The sequence below is a fragment of the Melospiza melodia genome, chromosome 20 (genome assembly GCF_035770615.1).
Source record: "Melospiza melodia melodia isolate bMelMel2 chromosome 20, bMelMel2.pri, whole genome shotgun sequence".
Classification (NCBI taxonomy): domain Eukaryota; kingdom Metazoa; phylum Chordata; class Aves; order Passeriformes; family Passerellidae; genus Melospiza; species Melospiza melodia.
Window position 1 is genome coordinate 13,831,562 of NC_086213.1, and position 14,872 is coordinate 13,846,433.

General features: G+C 45.4%; 1 protein-coding gene across 1 annotated transcript in view; it reads left to right on the forward strand.

Moving 5' to 3' along the window:
- The window catches only part of TMEM132B (transmembrane protein 132B), a 210,441-nt gene that overhangs the window by 92,321 nt on the left and 103,248 nt on the right, over positions 1-14,872 (forward strand). Inside the window, exon 3 of the mRNA XM_063173211.1 lies at positions 3,264-3,404. Coding sequence (XP_063029281.1) covers positions 3,264-3,404 — 141 coding nt within the window. The remainder of the gene's footprint in view (positions 1-3,263; positions 3,405-14,872) is intronic.

The window sequence follows — 14,872 nt, forward strand, 5'->3', positions numbered from 1 at the left end:
GCCCGGGGAGCAGCGAGCGCTGTTCACTTGCTGCTCACCCAGAGAGGCAGAGGGGGCAAAGCCCACGGGGCCTCCTCTGAGGGGTCCCCCTGAGGGGCAGCCAGCCCTGGGCCAGAGGAGAGCCTCACCCGGTGGCAAAAACCAGCTCAGACACAGGAGGATGAACAGCAAAGCTCCCTGCCTGAGGGGCTGGGCCAACAGGGGGCCGGTGGTTTGGGGTGCAGCATCCATGAAGGAGGCTGGGACAGCTGGATGGGGAGAAGGAGGAGGATCTTGGAGCTCCTGCATCCTTACAGTGTGTGTGAGCACCACTGATGGAGGCACAGGGGAGCAGCTTCAGGAGGAGCTGCACACGGGTCCTGAATCCTGCCCAGGTGTGCAGGAGATGGGTCTGGAGCTCCTCATCCTCATTGTCGCTCCTCATCATCAGTGTAGCTCCTCATCCTCAGTGTAGCTCCTCATCCTCATTGTGGCTCCTCATCCTCATTGTAGCTCCTCATCCTTGGTGCAGCTCTTCATTCTCATTGTGGCTTTTCACCCTCGGTGTAGCTCTTCATCTTCATAGCTCCTTATCCTCATTGTGGCTCCTCATCCTCGGTGTAGCTCTTTATCCTCATTGTAGCTCCTCATTGTTGTAGCTCCTCACCCTCATTGTAGCTCCTCATCCTCGGTGTAGCTCCTCATCTTCATTGTAGCTCTTCATCCTCGTTGTGGCTCCTCATCCTCAGTGTAGCTCCTCACCCTCAGTGTAGCTCCTCATCTTCATTGTAGCTCTTCATCCTCGTTGTGGCTCCTCATCTTCAGTGTAGCTCCTCATCCTTGCTGTAGCTCCTCACCCTCATTGTAGCTTCTTATCCTCAGTGTAGCTCCTCATGCTCTTCCTCCTCATACGTGGTTCAGGACAGACAAACGGAGCTGCTGCAGAGTGAAGCTCTCTGCAGTGCAAAGCTGTGTAGGAGGACACAACGAGCTTCTGGCAGATGGGAAAGGCTGATGAATCCTGAAATTGTGGATAAGTTCCAACTGTCCTGGTGTGCCTGTCCCCCCAGCATCTCTGCCCTTCCATTAACCTTTAATTAACCAGGATTTGACCTGGGTGAAAAGTCAGGGTAGAAGTTTTCAGACACATTGAAAAGAAAAGCATGGGAACTTGAAAGGATGGTGATAGGAATTTCTCAAAAAAATACAAATTTGGCTGGGGAAGAGAAAATTTAAAAACAGGTACTTTGTTTTGTTTTTTTTTGGCTTTGGGGTTTTTTTTTGCCAGGTCCTAATGATTTTTTTTCAAAAGTGGTTTACTAATGAAAGAAAGCATTGAATCCATTGCTGAGGGCCCAATTCTCTATCTCATATGAATTATAAGCCAGTCTGAAATGAAGCCATGCAGGTGTCTTGCAGGAATTATTTGGTCCAGTGCAATTACTACAGAATAAGTGAATGTCCCTCTAAAAAAGAAGAGGAGGTGATAGGAAAGGGCACCTCAGCTATGAGGAATGCTGTTTGGAGATGTGAATGCCTGTGGGAAAGCAGGAAGGACACAATTAGAAAATATCAGGTACAATCCTGCTTCAGAGAATATTTTTCATCAGCTTGGTTATGCCAGGCATGGATTTGACCCATCGAGTCACTAAAGGCTTACAGGCAAAATAAGGATATCATGAAAGCAGGATGAATTAATTCCTTCTCAGAGGAACAGGCCACCCATGGCGCTGTGAACTCACTTTGATCCCAGCCCATGGACCCAGCCAGAGCTCCAAGGAAGTTTTTAATGGTGTGACACGAGCACCAACTGGCCATGAGGCATGGGGCAAAGCCATCACAATTCACTGTTAAATAACACTCCAGGTCCCAGCAGTGCTGTTCCATTCCACCATATAACTAAAAGGTCCCTCTTGGCTTTGCTTTTAATTAATTAAGTCACAGCAGCGGTGAGCGTGGCGCTGCAGCAGTTTCTCTCTGCCTAATTGTTCTCCAGGCATATTTGCAGCACTCCTGTTGTAATCCCAGGCTTGTTTCAGGAGTCAAGCTGCACAAATGAAGTTCCTGCTAATAAAAGCAGTTTGTTTCCTATTCCTTGGCAATCTGTTCCTAACGCTGAGCCTCGCTGGTGCATGGACTTTTTATTTTTGGCAAGTTTTATTTTCTCTGAGCCAAAACCCGGCGACATTTCCCAGCTACCACACTGCTCTCAAACTCTAGCCATTCTCAGGAAATCAAAGTTTTCCATGTCAGCATCATATTATTTTTGGCAGCAGCAGTCTGATGTGCCCAGTTTGATAGATCCTGCTGCAATGACATAACTGTTTTCCTCCCTCAGTCTAGGATAACTTACTCCTTTTCTCTCCTTCCTGCATTATGGTCTTTGAGCAATGAAACTCATTTTTTTCCATGCAGGCATCCCTAATATCAGAAGATACCTCACTCCCAAAGGTTTGCAGGCAGGAGGATGTATTTTATATCCCATTGCTCTTATTTCCCATCTCAAACTGCAGGACAGACACAGCAAATTAAATCAACTTATGCTTCATCACACCTTTTTCATTTGTATCAGACTGGGGCCACAGGAGCAGAAACCATTCTTAATCTCTCCACATTGCTCAAGCTAAAGTTGACTGGCTTTGCACATAATGAAACTCATCCCTCACCTCTGTAAATGACTGGACCTGGTTTAAGTTTTTAAAGCAGAGTGACTCGTGGCTGCAGCCTGCTATTGATGGGAGAGGGAGTATTTCCTTTCAGCTTCCTGTTCACCTCTCTGGGTGGATCTGTGGCTAAGGTGTTTTGTGGAGGCAAACAAAACTCCACAACTTTGTGAAAGTTGTAAAGCTGGTATGTTTATTACAGCATGTGGAGATTCCTCTCTCTAAAAGACATGTGTGCCTCTGGGAATTCCAGATCCTTCTTTATCCCCCTCTCAAATCCATATGCATCCAATTTCACAATAGGCTCATACATATTCAATTTTACAAATTTTCGTGGTGACATATCCCGCTAATTCATTATCAGAAAGAATTCCTAGGTCAGGTTGACCTGCTCTCACTGCAATCCCTGTCCCTCTGTCTGTCCCCCTTTATTTGTCTTTCACTGAAGCAGTTTCTCTGAGCCTAGGCTTTTATAAGAACAGGCAGTCAGACTAAACAGGTCTGTTTTCAAAGATGTACATTTCACCCAAACCAAAACGGATGTCTAAAAATTTCAGAATTGTTTTCTCTGGAAAATTTCCGCTGTGCCTCAAAAAAAAAAAATGCTTGGTGTCCCCACAGGATCAGGACGGCCCCGGGCGTGAGGATCTCGGACATCAGGGTGAGCGACGCTGACCAGTGGGGAGTGCAGGAGGAGACGGACAGCGCGCGGAGCACGGCCACGCTCACCTGCGTGCACAACGACCCCGGCGCCATGGACAGGTGGGTGAGCCCCGGGCTGAATCCTCACACACGCTCCCCGACCCCGTCAGCGAGCTGCAGCGCGGCTCCTCTGCCTCCCCGCAAAGCTGGACCTGCTCCTGCGACAGCTTTGTTCCCTTTGCGTCACTTCTTGGGAAGAGATTATTGAATTAAACTGGAGGCAGCCCCCCAGTCCCAGCTCACGTCTGCTGCTCATGGCCCTTCAGGACAGCAGAATTCCTCTTGCCAAAGAGCCAACAAGAAAAATAGGAACTAAACCAGAGAACTGGGTTCTTTGACAAGAATTCCTCTTGCCAAAGAGCCAACAGAAAAAAAAATTATCTAAACCAGAGAGTTGGGTTCTTTGACAAGAATTCCCCTTGCCAAAGAGCCAACAGAAAAAATATGGACTGAACCAGAGAATTGGGTTCTTTGACAAGAATTCCTCTTGCCAAAGAACCAACAGAAAAAAAAAATGAACTAAACCAGAGAAATATGGTCCATTGGTCCATTTTGGGTGTAGCCCCTGGGGGGCTTTGTCTGCCCCTTTAATGAAGGCACTTCAATAAATATAACTGCTTTTTATTCCCTTCATTTTGTCTGGTTTTAGGTAGTTTTTAGGTAGTCCCAAAAGGCAACAGGTGGCTGGGCAGGGTCTGCTCCCTGTGAACCCCGTCAGGTTCCTTCCTCTAACAAGCACAACCTCTGCTCCCTTTGGAGCAAAGTGGAAAACCATCAGTTTAAAAGTGAAATACTGAGGTCAAGGGAAGATTGAGGTCATCTGATGTTACTGAAATCAAAATGAAGGGGCTATTTTTAAAGTTGGACCAAAAAAATAGCCTGAACATTGAAACTTATTGCCTTGTATGGGGTTTCACTAATCCATGAAATTATACCTGTCACAGTAACTTAGTTTTTATTAAAACTGAGTTTTGCTTTGTGTTGAACTGTTAAATTGCACAAAAGCAATGCATCTCAAGTTAATTAATACTTTGACCCTTTCCTTTGTGAGATTAGTTTAATATTTTTGGATTAATTAAAGTATGCAAATAGAAACTGCTGAAAGATCACTTCCAGATTTGCAAATATTGTAGTGCTTAGAGTAAATATTTAACTTTGATCTTTCCTTTAATTTGTCTTTTTGGTCATAATGATGGCCCTCCTGTTTCTTCTGAAGAATGTCAAGTGTTTCTGTAGAAGTTCTGCTGTTTCATTTAGATGATGGGAGACCTGAACTTGCTTTTATTAATGTCAGGGTGATGGAATTGTCACTAGAGCTGGTTCATTTTAGAATCCAAGGAGTTTTATGGAGGGCAGTTCGTGTCTGGGTGAGTGTGCAGGATCAGCCTCTCCTGTGGCAGAAGCTGTCAATGAACAGAATGGTTCATCCACCTCAGAGGAGATGCTTTTTTCTCTCTTGGAATGAATTTCCCTTCTGCTGAGTGGCCCAGCTGGCAGAGGAGCAGTGGCTAAGCCAGGACTGAGCCTCTGGGCTGAGCTTAGCTGATTCCTGGGTAAGATTTGGCCGAGTTCATGGTGGGTTTGAGCCTCTCTCAGGCTTTGTGCGGGGTGGAAAGCCCTGTCAGCCCCTGGCACAGCTCGGGGAGCTTTGGGGACCCCGAGGAAGCCCAGGAGTCACAGGCCCCCTGAATGAGTGGGATCTGTGCCCCCCTGTGCCCTTGACCCCAGGCAGGCCAGCCTGGCACTTGGGCTGTGCGGAGCCAGTGCTCAGCTCTGATAAGAGCCCCTGAGAGGCAGAGCCTGCAGGGAGAGCAGTGACTCTGGGCTCTGACATGTTCTAATCCCGGCTGCGTTCCTTTCAGCCCCTCTTATCAGCTGGAGCATTTACAAATTTGCTTACTTTCCTAATCTTCCTCCCTCTCCCCTCCGCAGTGCTACTGCTATCAGGAGGTTTTCATCTCCACTTCTCACATTTCCCTACGCAAATTGAGTGTCCCTTAAAATGCTTTAAATTAAGACCTTTCCTCCTTTCATGCAGAGTGCATCGTTGCCTTTTTTGTGCATTGCTTAAAAAAAAATTCCTTATCACAGTGTTTCAGGCAGTTTACATTATATTCTATTAAAAATCCATTTTGTCCAAGGTTGTCACAATTCATAGATTAAAGCCTTCAAGAGTGTGTTTTGTTAGGAATACATTCATAAATTCACCTCTTTAGTAGTCCCATAAGCTTGTATTTAAAACCTCTTTTTTGATAATGCAGTTGAACAAAGAGCATAAAAAGAAGAGATTTATTTTAAATATACACACACCAGTATATTTGCCCACATCTTTTCTCATCTGTGTGGAGCCTTGCTTTGCCCTTGTTTTTGCTATCTCAAAGGAGGTTTTTTTCCCTCATTGAGTGAGGAGATTGGTTGTTGCCATCTGCACCTCTTCTCCCTCAAGCTCTCTCCTTGGGGCAGAGCTCTGAGAATCTCATTTTGGTGGGCATAGTTGAAGCAGCAATGTTTTGGTCCAAAAAGACACAGTTTATTCTTAAAGCACAAACAGTTCTGCTCTGTGCCTGCAGCTGGGACCCAGCACTTCCAATTCCTTGGGGAAGAAATCCGTGTGGATTTCTGCTCTGAGTGCAGGGGAGTGGTGGGCTTTGCTGAAAATCAGCTATTTCCAGCCCTCTGTGCGGAACAGCTGAGCTGCTGAAGGGCTGGGATCTCACCCAGTGCTGGATCAGTGCAAGAAATGCTTTTGAAATAGCCAAAATCTGGGAGTTTACCAGCCACGAGTCCTTGGTGGTTTCCTGCAAGCAGATCCCACTTTGTACAGACCATGCAGGTTTTTTCCACTGCATTTGTCAAAAGATGGATGGACCCTTGCAGTTCCTGTGTCCTTTGCTCCTGAGAGTTCTCTGGAAGCATTTCAGAACATGCCACAAATTAGCCTGCAGTGGGACCAGGGCAAGAGGGCTTGAAAAAATGCCCTGAGAGCCTGGTCCATCCTGGCAAGCTGTGCTACCCCATAACTCAAGGCTGATATCCTGGGGAGCAGGACTGCAGGAGCTTTGCCAGGGTGATTTAGCATTTTACAGGATTAGGTTATTTCAAATCAGTGCTGAGCAGGAGCTGAGTTTCCATGGTCTCATTGAAAGGCTCCAGAAGAGAACATATTTCATGGTGCTCAGTGTTCTCCTTGCTGCAAAGCTGAAGAACAAATTCTGCATGTGACCCAGCCTGTGGCTCAGGACAGAGGAGGTGGCACCAGCACAAAACTTGGGCCAGAGAGTTTCAACAGCTCTGAGAGGGAATTTTATACTGAGAGATGATTTTCCTTCCTCAAGAACAGCCATTAAATTGGATTGGATTATAACCAGGTAAGGAGAGTCTGATCCTTGACAAACTAGTATTTTAACCAGGAAGGTTATATTTATGCTAACTAGCAAAGTTAATCAAATTGATTTAACCTGCAGTGCTGAGTTGAGTGTTATTGAGACCAAACTGGTGCTTCTCACCTTGGGATTATTTTATCTTCATGTATTTAATACGGCTCCTGTCTCTCAGGATATCTGTCACTGCATAAATTAAACTTGCATGAGGGGCACTCAGTATGCAGAAGCAGAAAGAGTGAAATCTTCAGAAGGCTTTTATTTTCAGGTGTCCTCAGAAGTATTTATTCTGTTACCTGGAAGTTTATGTATTTTTTAAATTGATGCAGTCCAACTCTAGCATTTTACATCCTCTGCCTTTAAACTTGAATGAAAAATTAAGATTCTCTTATGATCATTCAGTTTCTTTACTGTTTTAAGAGGTGTTTACAGAATTCAAATTATTAACTTATTTTATAAAACTGCAATTTTAATGTATCTTTGAACAGGAAAAGCAGTTATTTTATGTATTTATAGGCATGCAAATACATCCTCCTGTTTTAAAATAATTCACTTCTTTTCCTATGCTTGTGAATACCCTTTGAACCAAGAATATCAGCCAAAAGAAAGATGTAAAATTTGCTGCCAGTTAAGATTTGTGCATATATTTATTTAAATTAAATATGTGTTGCTGGCATGGATGATCAGCTGAGGAAAGATCATTTGGTTTTGTTTTCAAAGCTTTGGGGATGTCTTGAAAACGAAAGCTGGGGTTCTTCCCTGTCTGTGTTCACTTGGGCAGGGTTTGTTCTTCCCTCTCTGCGCTCACTTGGCAGGGTTTGTGGCAGGGTTTGGGGCAGGGTTTGTCCTTCCCTCTCTGTGCTCATTTGGACAGGTTTGTGGCAGGGTGTGTTTTCCCTCTCTGTGCTCACTTTGGTCAGGTTTGGGGCAGGGTTTGTTCTTCCTTCTATGCTCACTTTGCAGGGTTTGTGGCAGGGTTTGTGGCAGGGTTTGTCCTTCCCTCTCTGTGTCACTTTGCAGGGTTTGTGGCAGGGTTTATTTTTCCCTGTCAGTGCTCACTTTGGTCAGGTTTGTGGCACAGGTGACAGCTGTGACAGGGATCCCGCTGTCCCTGCCCTGTGAGCTCCATTCCCCCTGCACCTTCCAGTCCCCCCTTCCTGGGGCAAGAACCAACCTGGGCCATCCTGGTGTGCTCACCCCCTCTGCCAGATGGACATTCTCTCTCAGAGCTCTCTGGAGCTGTTTCTGTGTTGCATTCCCTTCCATTCTGCCCCAGAGTGACAGACTCGGGTCTGGTGTCCCCTCCAAGCCACCAGGAGAGGGGCTGTGGGGCAGAGGTTCCCAATCCCCTCTCCAGGATGAGCCTGCCCTTTGCTGAGCTGATTTGTGCAGTGCCTTGGCCTCCTGCAGGCCGAGCTGTGCCTGTACCCAGTGTCAACTCAGCACAGGGCAGGCTCTGGAGCTCCTGGAAGATAAAAAATGCCAGAAAGATGGGCTGCAGCCAGTGTACACACACAGAGTGCTGTTCCCCACCCTGGGGAGGGCATCAGGCCGCGCACTCAAACACTTCCTGATGTGTTTATTGCCACAGGAACCCGCCTGGCCCCAGGACAGCAGCGTGTAAAGTGCCAGCAGCAGCAGCAGTTGTCTGACAGGAGATCAATGGCATGTGTTGCTGTGCACAAAAGAGCAGTAACTGCTGCAGGCAGCCAGCCTTGCTGGGGCTTATTTCAGGCCGTGCACAGGCCGTGGGCTGGGTGCCATGGAGTTCACAGAGCACCAGAAAGGGAATGAGTGAGAGGAGCAGGGGGAGAAAGGAAACACAGGGAGGTGTGGAAGGCAGGCAGCAAAGAATTGAGAAGAGATGAGGGAAAAAGCCAGGGAGATGGGGAGGGAAAATCCAGCGAGATGGGGAGGAAAAGCCAGGGAGATGGGAGGGAAAAACCAAAGAGATGGGGAGGGAAAACCACTGCTGTCACCCCTGCCAGACTGCTGTAGGTGAGGACATTGGAGTTCCTCAGGAACTGTTGCCACTATGAAAGCCGTATTTCCATGAAGCCAGACTTCAGCTGGTTTGGAAAGGAAAGCTTTGAGTTAAAAATTAGGGATGCTTAACGTGTGGGAAGAAGCCACAAATGCTGTGGTGCTGTGCGCTTGGGTGTTTCCCTCCTCTTCTTAGGCGCTTTCCTTGGGTCAGAGGTGTTCTGGGCTGTGGCTGTGGGATGCCCATGGCCTGTAGGTCCTGCAGGAGTTCATTTCCTGGCCTTTGGCCACCCCAAGACAGCTCTGAAGAGGATTATATCTTTAATGCAGCAGTTTTCAGGCTGTGACCTCTGTTGTGAGTGATGGAATTGTTCTTTGTGTGAGGAGTGTCCAGTGAGGAGCATCTCCACACATTTTCAAACGTAAGCAACTCCAGTGAGTCACAAAGAAAACCTGAGTTAGAAGAATTTTAACCAACCTTTATTCTTTACATCTCAGCCTTTTTGTTGAAAGAAGCCAGGCCAGCTTGGCAATGTTCCTGTTAGATGAAAGCACTGCCTCCTCACAGCAGCTTCGAGAGGACATAAAAATAATAGACAAATTAACAGCAGTAGGAGGGACAGCTTATTGTAGAAAACTGTGGTGTGAGGATCAAATAGCATTTCTGGAGGATCTTTTTCCATCTTTCATTTTTTCCCTTTTTTCTCCATTCAAGGCCAAGAGCAATGAAATTGTCTCCATCTCCTGTAGGGAGCCCAGTATCCTGGGAGCCACACGGATTCCTTCCTGGCCAGGCAGCCCTTTGGGATGGCTGTTCCTGCCTCTCTCTTGGCTCCGTGCTGCTGTGGCAGAGCCCCAGCAGAGCTGGGTCAGAGGGAGCTGCGGCTGCCAGAGCAGATAATTGTTCCTGCCCTGTTTCACCAGCCCGGGGAGGTGATGGCTCAGCCACTCTTCTTGTTCCATCTTATTCCATCCCGTGTTATGACCCAAAAGAATCTTTTTGAACAAATGCACCTTTGGTAGCTGGAGCAGCCTGGTGTGCAGTGTCAAGTCAATGTTCTGTTGGCCGGAAATTTTGGAAAATAAGGAACCTCTTGTTGGAAGAACTCAATACAAACAGAGGCGTGAAAATGACTTAGAAAATTGATGTTTGATAAAGATCTCTGGACTTGCCAAATCAGTAAAAAGCTTTGTGCAAATCCAGAGAAAGTGCAGAAAATTTCTTTTGGCAGATTTGTTTAATGGGACTACAGTAAATTAGAAAAATACTAGGGAAAAAAAAAAGGCAACAAAACCAAATATTGGAACTCCAGACCCTTTGGTCTCTTCCTTGGTGCAGAGGGGAACATGCAAAGGAGCGGCTTAAATGAACTCTTCATGATTTTACTCCATAGAACCTGATCCAAACCCTATTCTGAGCAACAGAAAAGCAAACCTAATCATTCTGAAATTAGTCTTGTTTTTAATTTGACCTAATTACCTCGGTCTTGGGTGTATCATTCCTCAACGTGAAGCTTAATATTGATGTAACAGTTGGGAAAGTTTAATTTCAGGCTAGGGTGGTCTGTATAATGAGGACTGCAGGAATGTGGCAGGGAGGCTGGGAGCCAATTTGCAGTGCATGCAGATGAGTGAGTGGCTGCTGAAATCATTATTCACCCACTGGAGCTGCAGGGTTCCACCCTGGGTGCCAAAGGGAGTGATGGCACATTCACAGTGAACGGGGTTCTCCAAGGCTCTGCCATGGGGGTGATGGCACCTGGGCTGCCTCAGCAGGTCCATCACCAAAATCTGCCCAGTTGTGGGGAATTTCCAGAGCTTTGCAGAGATCTGTGGCACTTTGCAGCTGTGCTAATTGATAGCTGAAGTGTGTGATAAAGCCCAGGTAACCGTGCCTGCTGAACTCAGCACTCAGAATTCTGAGTCCTGACTCCAGGAATAAAATGGTTGTGGGTTGGATTTTGGGACTTTTTCCCCCATAATTTAATCAACTTTTTCCCTTGATGAGTTGAAGTAGCCTTTTCCTTGGTGTTTGTTGGGGTGAATAGCCAGGAAACACAACTCTTAGTACAAATCATCCTATAAATGCGGGGTCTGCACAAGTTTAGGTTTCTGTGCAGCACCTTGAGGTACTTTCCATCCCCTCATTGATGGGAAATCCTCATGGATCCTTTTGGAAACCCCAGAGGGAGGGAGGAGACGTGATCCAAGCCCTTATGGCACAGAAGCATGACCTGATTGTTCTGTAAATATTGTACTTTTTAACGCAGTCCCAGCTTGCAAACCTATTCCAGGCTCAGGAGAGCCCCTTGATGTAGGGTGCCACTTAAGTACCCACTTGCTCTGAAGTACCTGTCTGGTTTGTCATGGCAGGTGTGATGATAAAGGAGGTGCTCAGAGCCTGCAATTAGAGACACCAATCTGCAGAAAATATAAGTTTTGATGGTGAGCCATGTTCTGTATAATGACAGGCATTAGTGTGTCACACCTGAAATACTGTGGAAATCAGAAACTGGAATTTTCTGTAGTGCAGGAACATTTCTGGGGATATTTCAAGTGTTGCTAGGGAAATTATTTTTGGCAACTGTGCATAGGGATTTAAGTACCATAATTGGATTGTTCTTTGATATAATAGACTGGAAAAGATTATTGAATGAATGTGAAATTGGGGAGCTGGTGTTTGAGGTGTGTTTAATTCCCTCTTTTACCAGTTTATGAGTTTGGCTCGAAGCAAAGCCTAGTGCACACATTTGGATTCCATTCGTGATGTGTTGACTTGCTTACGTAATAGCCAGTGCATTAAAGTACAAAAGCTAACAACTCATTTATTAGGCATTTAGCCAAAACTTAAACTCATTTTATTGTTAGGAGGTGCTGTTGCTAGACAGGCAAATATTAAGTTGGTTACATTGATTTATTTGAATCATCTGTGCCAAACACATTATAAAACAGCCCAGCATTAACTTTGCATAATTTATTTTTTGCTTTAGTTAGAATTTTTCACTCATTTTGCCATTAATATGCCTCACCTGTGTTTACTACTTAAATAGTTACTAACTTTTTATGTTTTTTATGGTTAACTTGAAAAGTTATAAACTCTTGTAAAATGAAAACATGAAAATTGGCTGATGCTTTTGTCAGTGTCAGCGTGTGATTTTTGTTTGTTTCTTGTAACACTGGTGTTTATTTGAGAGGAGCATTAAATGGGAGTTAAGCACTTTGCACAGGGCTGTTCACCAGCTCCTCTCCCTGGGCTGTAACAGGGGAATGAATCTCCCCTGGCACTTGGCTGAAAATGCCATTTTATTTGGGTATGTCATTCCCAAAGTCCTCTCTTTGGGAACTCACTCAGAAGTTGTGTTTATTCTTTCTCCAAGTTGGTCTGTGTGGATTTTCCCAGGACACTTGTTCAGGGGTTTGCTGTGAAATATTGCAGTCATTAAGGCAAATCACTAAAGCTTTAGCAAAAAAGCTTTCCTTAAAACCAACTGCCAATAACTTGATCTTGCAAAAATGCCTTTTTAAATTTTTTTTTTGTTGTTGGTGTAATTAATGAACTGGTTTAATTCTTCTGGAGTTCTGGGGCTCACTGGGCTCAAAAGCTGGGCATGGACAAGTCCCAAGAAGAGCTTTGTCGCTGGGGGTTGCTCTGCTGCATGTGTGCTCTGGGTGCTGCATTTTTGGGCTCTTTGCTTGTGCAGGCTGGGGGGCAGAAGCAGAATAGCAGAGCTCAGCCCTGATCAGTGATTTCCAGCTCTGCTGTGATTTCCCTGGGAAATATCCCTGCCTGCCCCAAGGCTTCCCCCACCTCAGCTCCTCAGCTGCCACCAGCCCTGCACAAGCCTAAAGAATTATTTTGTCTTTTGTCTCGGGAGTTTTCAGTGCAGAGATTTAAATTGGAAGTATTGACCTTGGCAGTGAGGGGATGGTGGAGGTTTTTGGATATATGGGTTCCTGTTTTCACTCTCCCTCTTGGACAATTTATGTCCTTGCTGGTTCTCGAAGTGTCTGACTGGTGTATCTTTTTGTTAGACAAGCACTTCTTAATGGTGTACCAGTTAATTTCTCTAGTAACAAGAGCAAGAAATAAGTTATTCCTCTTTTAAAAAGAGTCATTTAAGTAGGGAATAATGAATGCAAAATGCTGTCATTAAAAATCAGCAGATAAGCTGATGGATCATCTGTCATTCCCAAGCCTTGCCATAAAGGAAAAGTAGACTTTTTTTTTTTAATAAAAATGATAATGATGAGTATGGAACATACTGACTATGAATGCCTTAATAATGAAAATTGTTATTTATTCAGTCAACAACACCTTGTGACTGCTGCTTAACAACACCTTGTAGGAGAAAATGACTTCTTGCATACTAAATATTTTCATTTGATTACCAATTGTCATCCTATTACTGTTATGAGCTGTTTATTAGTCAATTCCACAGGCTCCAAAAAGCCATCTCTGGTACCTGTGGCTGTGTGGAGTCGCCTGCAGGAGGCTGTGCCCAGGTCCCTGTGGACTTGTGCTTGTTTCAGGGGCAGAATTTTGGGGTGCTCAGGGAGCCAGAGAGCAGCTGTTCTCTCTGTTTTGCACCCCTTTATTCAGGATTTCCTTTAAACGGGGGGCCCTGCCCCTCTGCAGTGTGGTCAGCAATGTGTACATCAGCCTGAGAGCTCCCTGGGGTTCAGCAACACCCAAAATTTGGCACTTGCATGAAATAAGAGCTGTCCCAGCCCAGCACCTGCTTCAGGCAGGACCCAGAGCTCTGCTCCTCCCTCCACACCCTGGAACATTTATCCTTCCCTCATCTCACTGTTCTCCATCCCAAAGCAGCATTTCCAGTGCTGTTCTGCAGATCTGAGCTCCCTTTGAGGGGCTGTTTGCTGCTCCACAATGAGCTCAGCTCTTCCAATCACTCATGTTTTACATGGATGGCAGCCCCAAGCTGGATGAACGTAGACATGTTCTGTGGTGGAGGGGAAAAAAGTGTCCAATGTTTTCTCAGAAGCTGAAAATACCAGCAGATGCCTGTTGATTTGGAGCTATCCAGGCATTTGTACCTTTATTCTTTGCATGAGTGTTGAAAGCCACTGTAGGGCTCCTTTCTTGGTGTTTTACAGAACAAACTCTGTGATCTTTTTACAAAATAGATTTATATATATATATATAGCAATAAATAGCATAAAGAGCTGGAGAACTGGATGGGTGGGAGCAGGAATTGAATGGAACCAGAAGTTTGATCACCTGCAGTGGGACAATTTGTGGTTTTGCCTCTCGTGATTGAGTGAATTGGTGAAGCTTTGGGGCTGGCACCAGTTAATCCTGCAGTTTTCCCCTTTTTTGATGAGGGGATGTGTGCTGGGCTCCTTCCCTCACCTCTCCCTCCACCCCGAGGCTCCAGCAGAGATCAACAGCAGTGCTGGGGCTCTGTGAGCTGTAATTCTGCTGCAGCCATGATTATCTGTCAGCCTGCTGCACTCTGCAAGTGCTACTCCTGGCTTCCTGCTGGGAGCACTTGATTAGATTCCAGTACCTTTTATGCTGTAGATAAGGATTCTTTTAACAAAGCATAGTAACACACTAAAGCCCCCATTTGTATTTTACTATTTTTCTTCCCCCCGGCTCATAACTCATGCTTAAATACAAAACTTAAATGTTTTTTGGCAAGCCTGACCTTCCTTAACCCAATCTGTCCTCCCACTCCAAATAAAATTCAATTGCAAGGTCTATTGTGGCCTAAATTGTAGGATAAGTCTTTGACCTAGGTAGAAATTTTCTACAAAATGTGACCCTTAAGCTGAATTTTGGACTCTCTCTGACGAAATGAATGCTAACTGCAAGTTTATTTGTAGTCCCGCTTGTTACATTTTTCATTGTCAGCACAAGCTTTATTCCTCCAAACACATTATTGAATGAAAGAAAGCAGCTATTCTTTTATCTGTTACTGCTGATGCCTGTAATTCATCCTGTTCATTTTCTGTGCTGCTATTTTCTTTGTGTGGTTCTTCTCCTGCTTATGTAGCACAGAAAAACTTAATTGCTGAAGTCTGATGTAGTTTTCTATTCCTGGCAGCAGTGTAGGTTGCTGAACCATTATGTGGGAGCTGCCTTCTGGAATGTGCAGTGTGTTGCAGTGGGGATGTGGCAGGGCTAGGCCCAGTCCAGGAGGA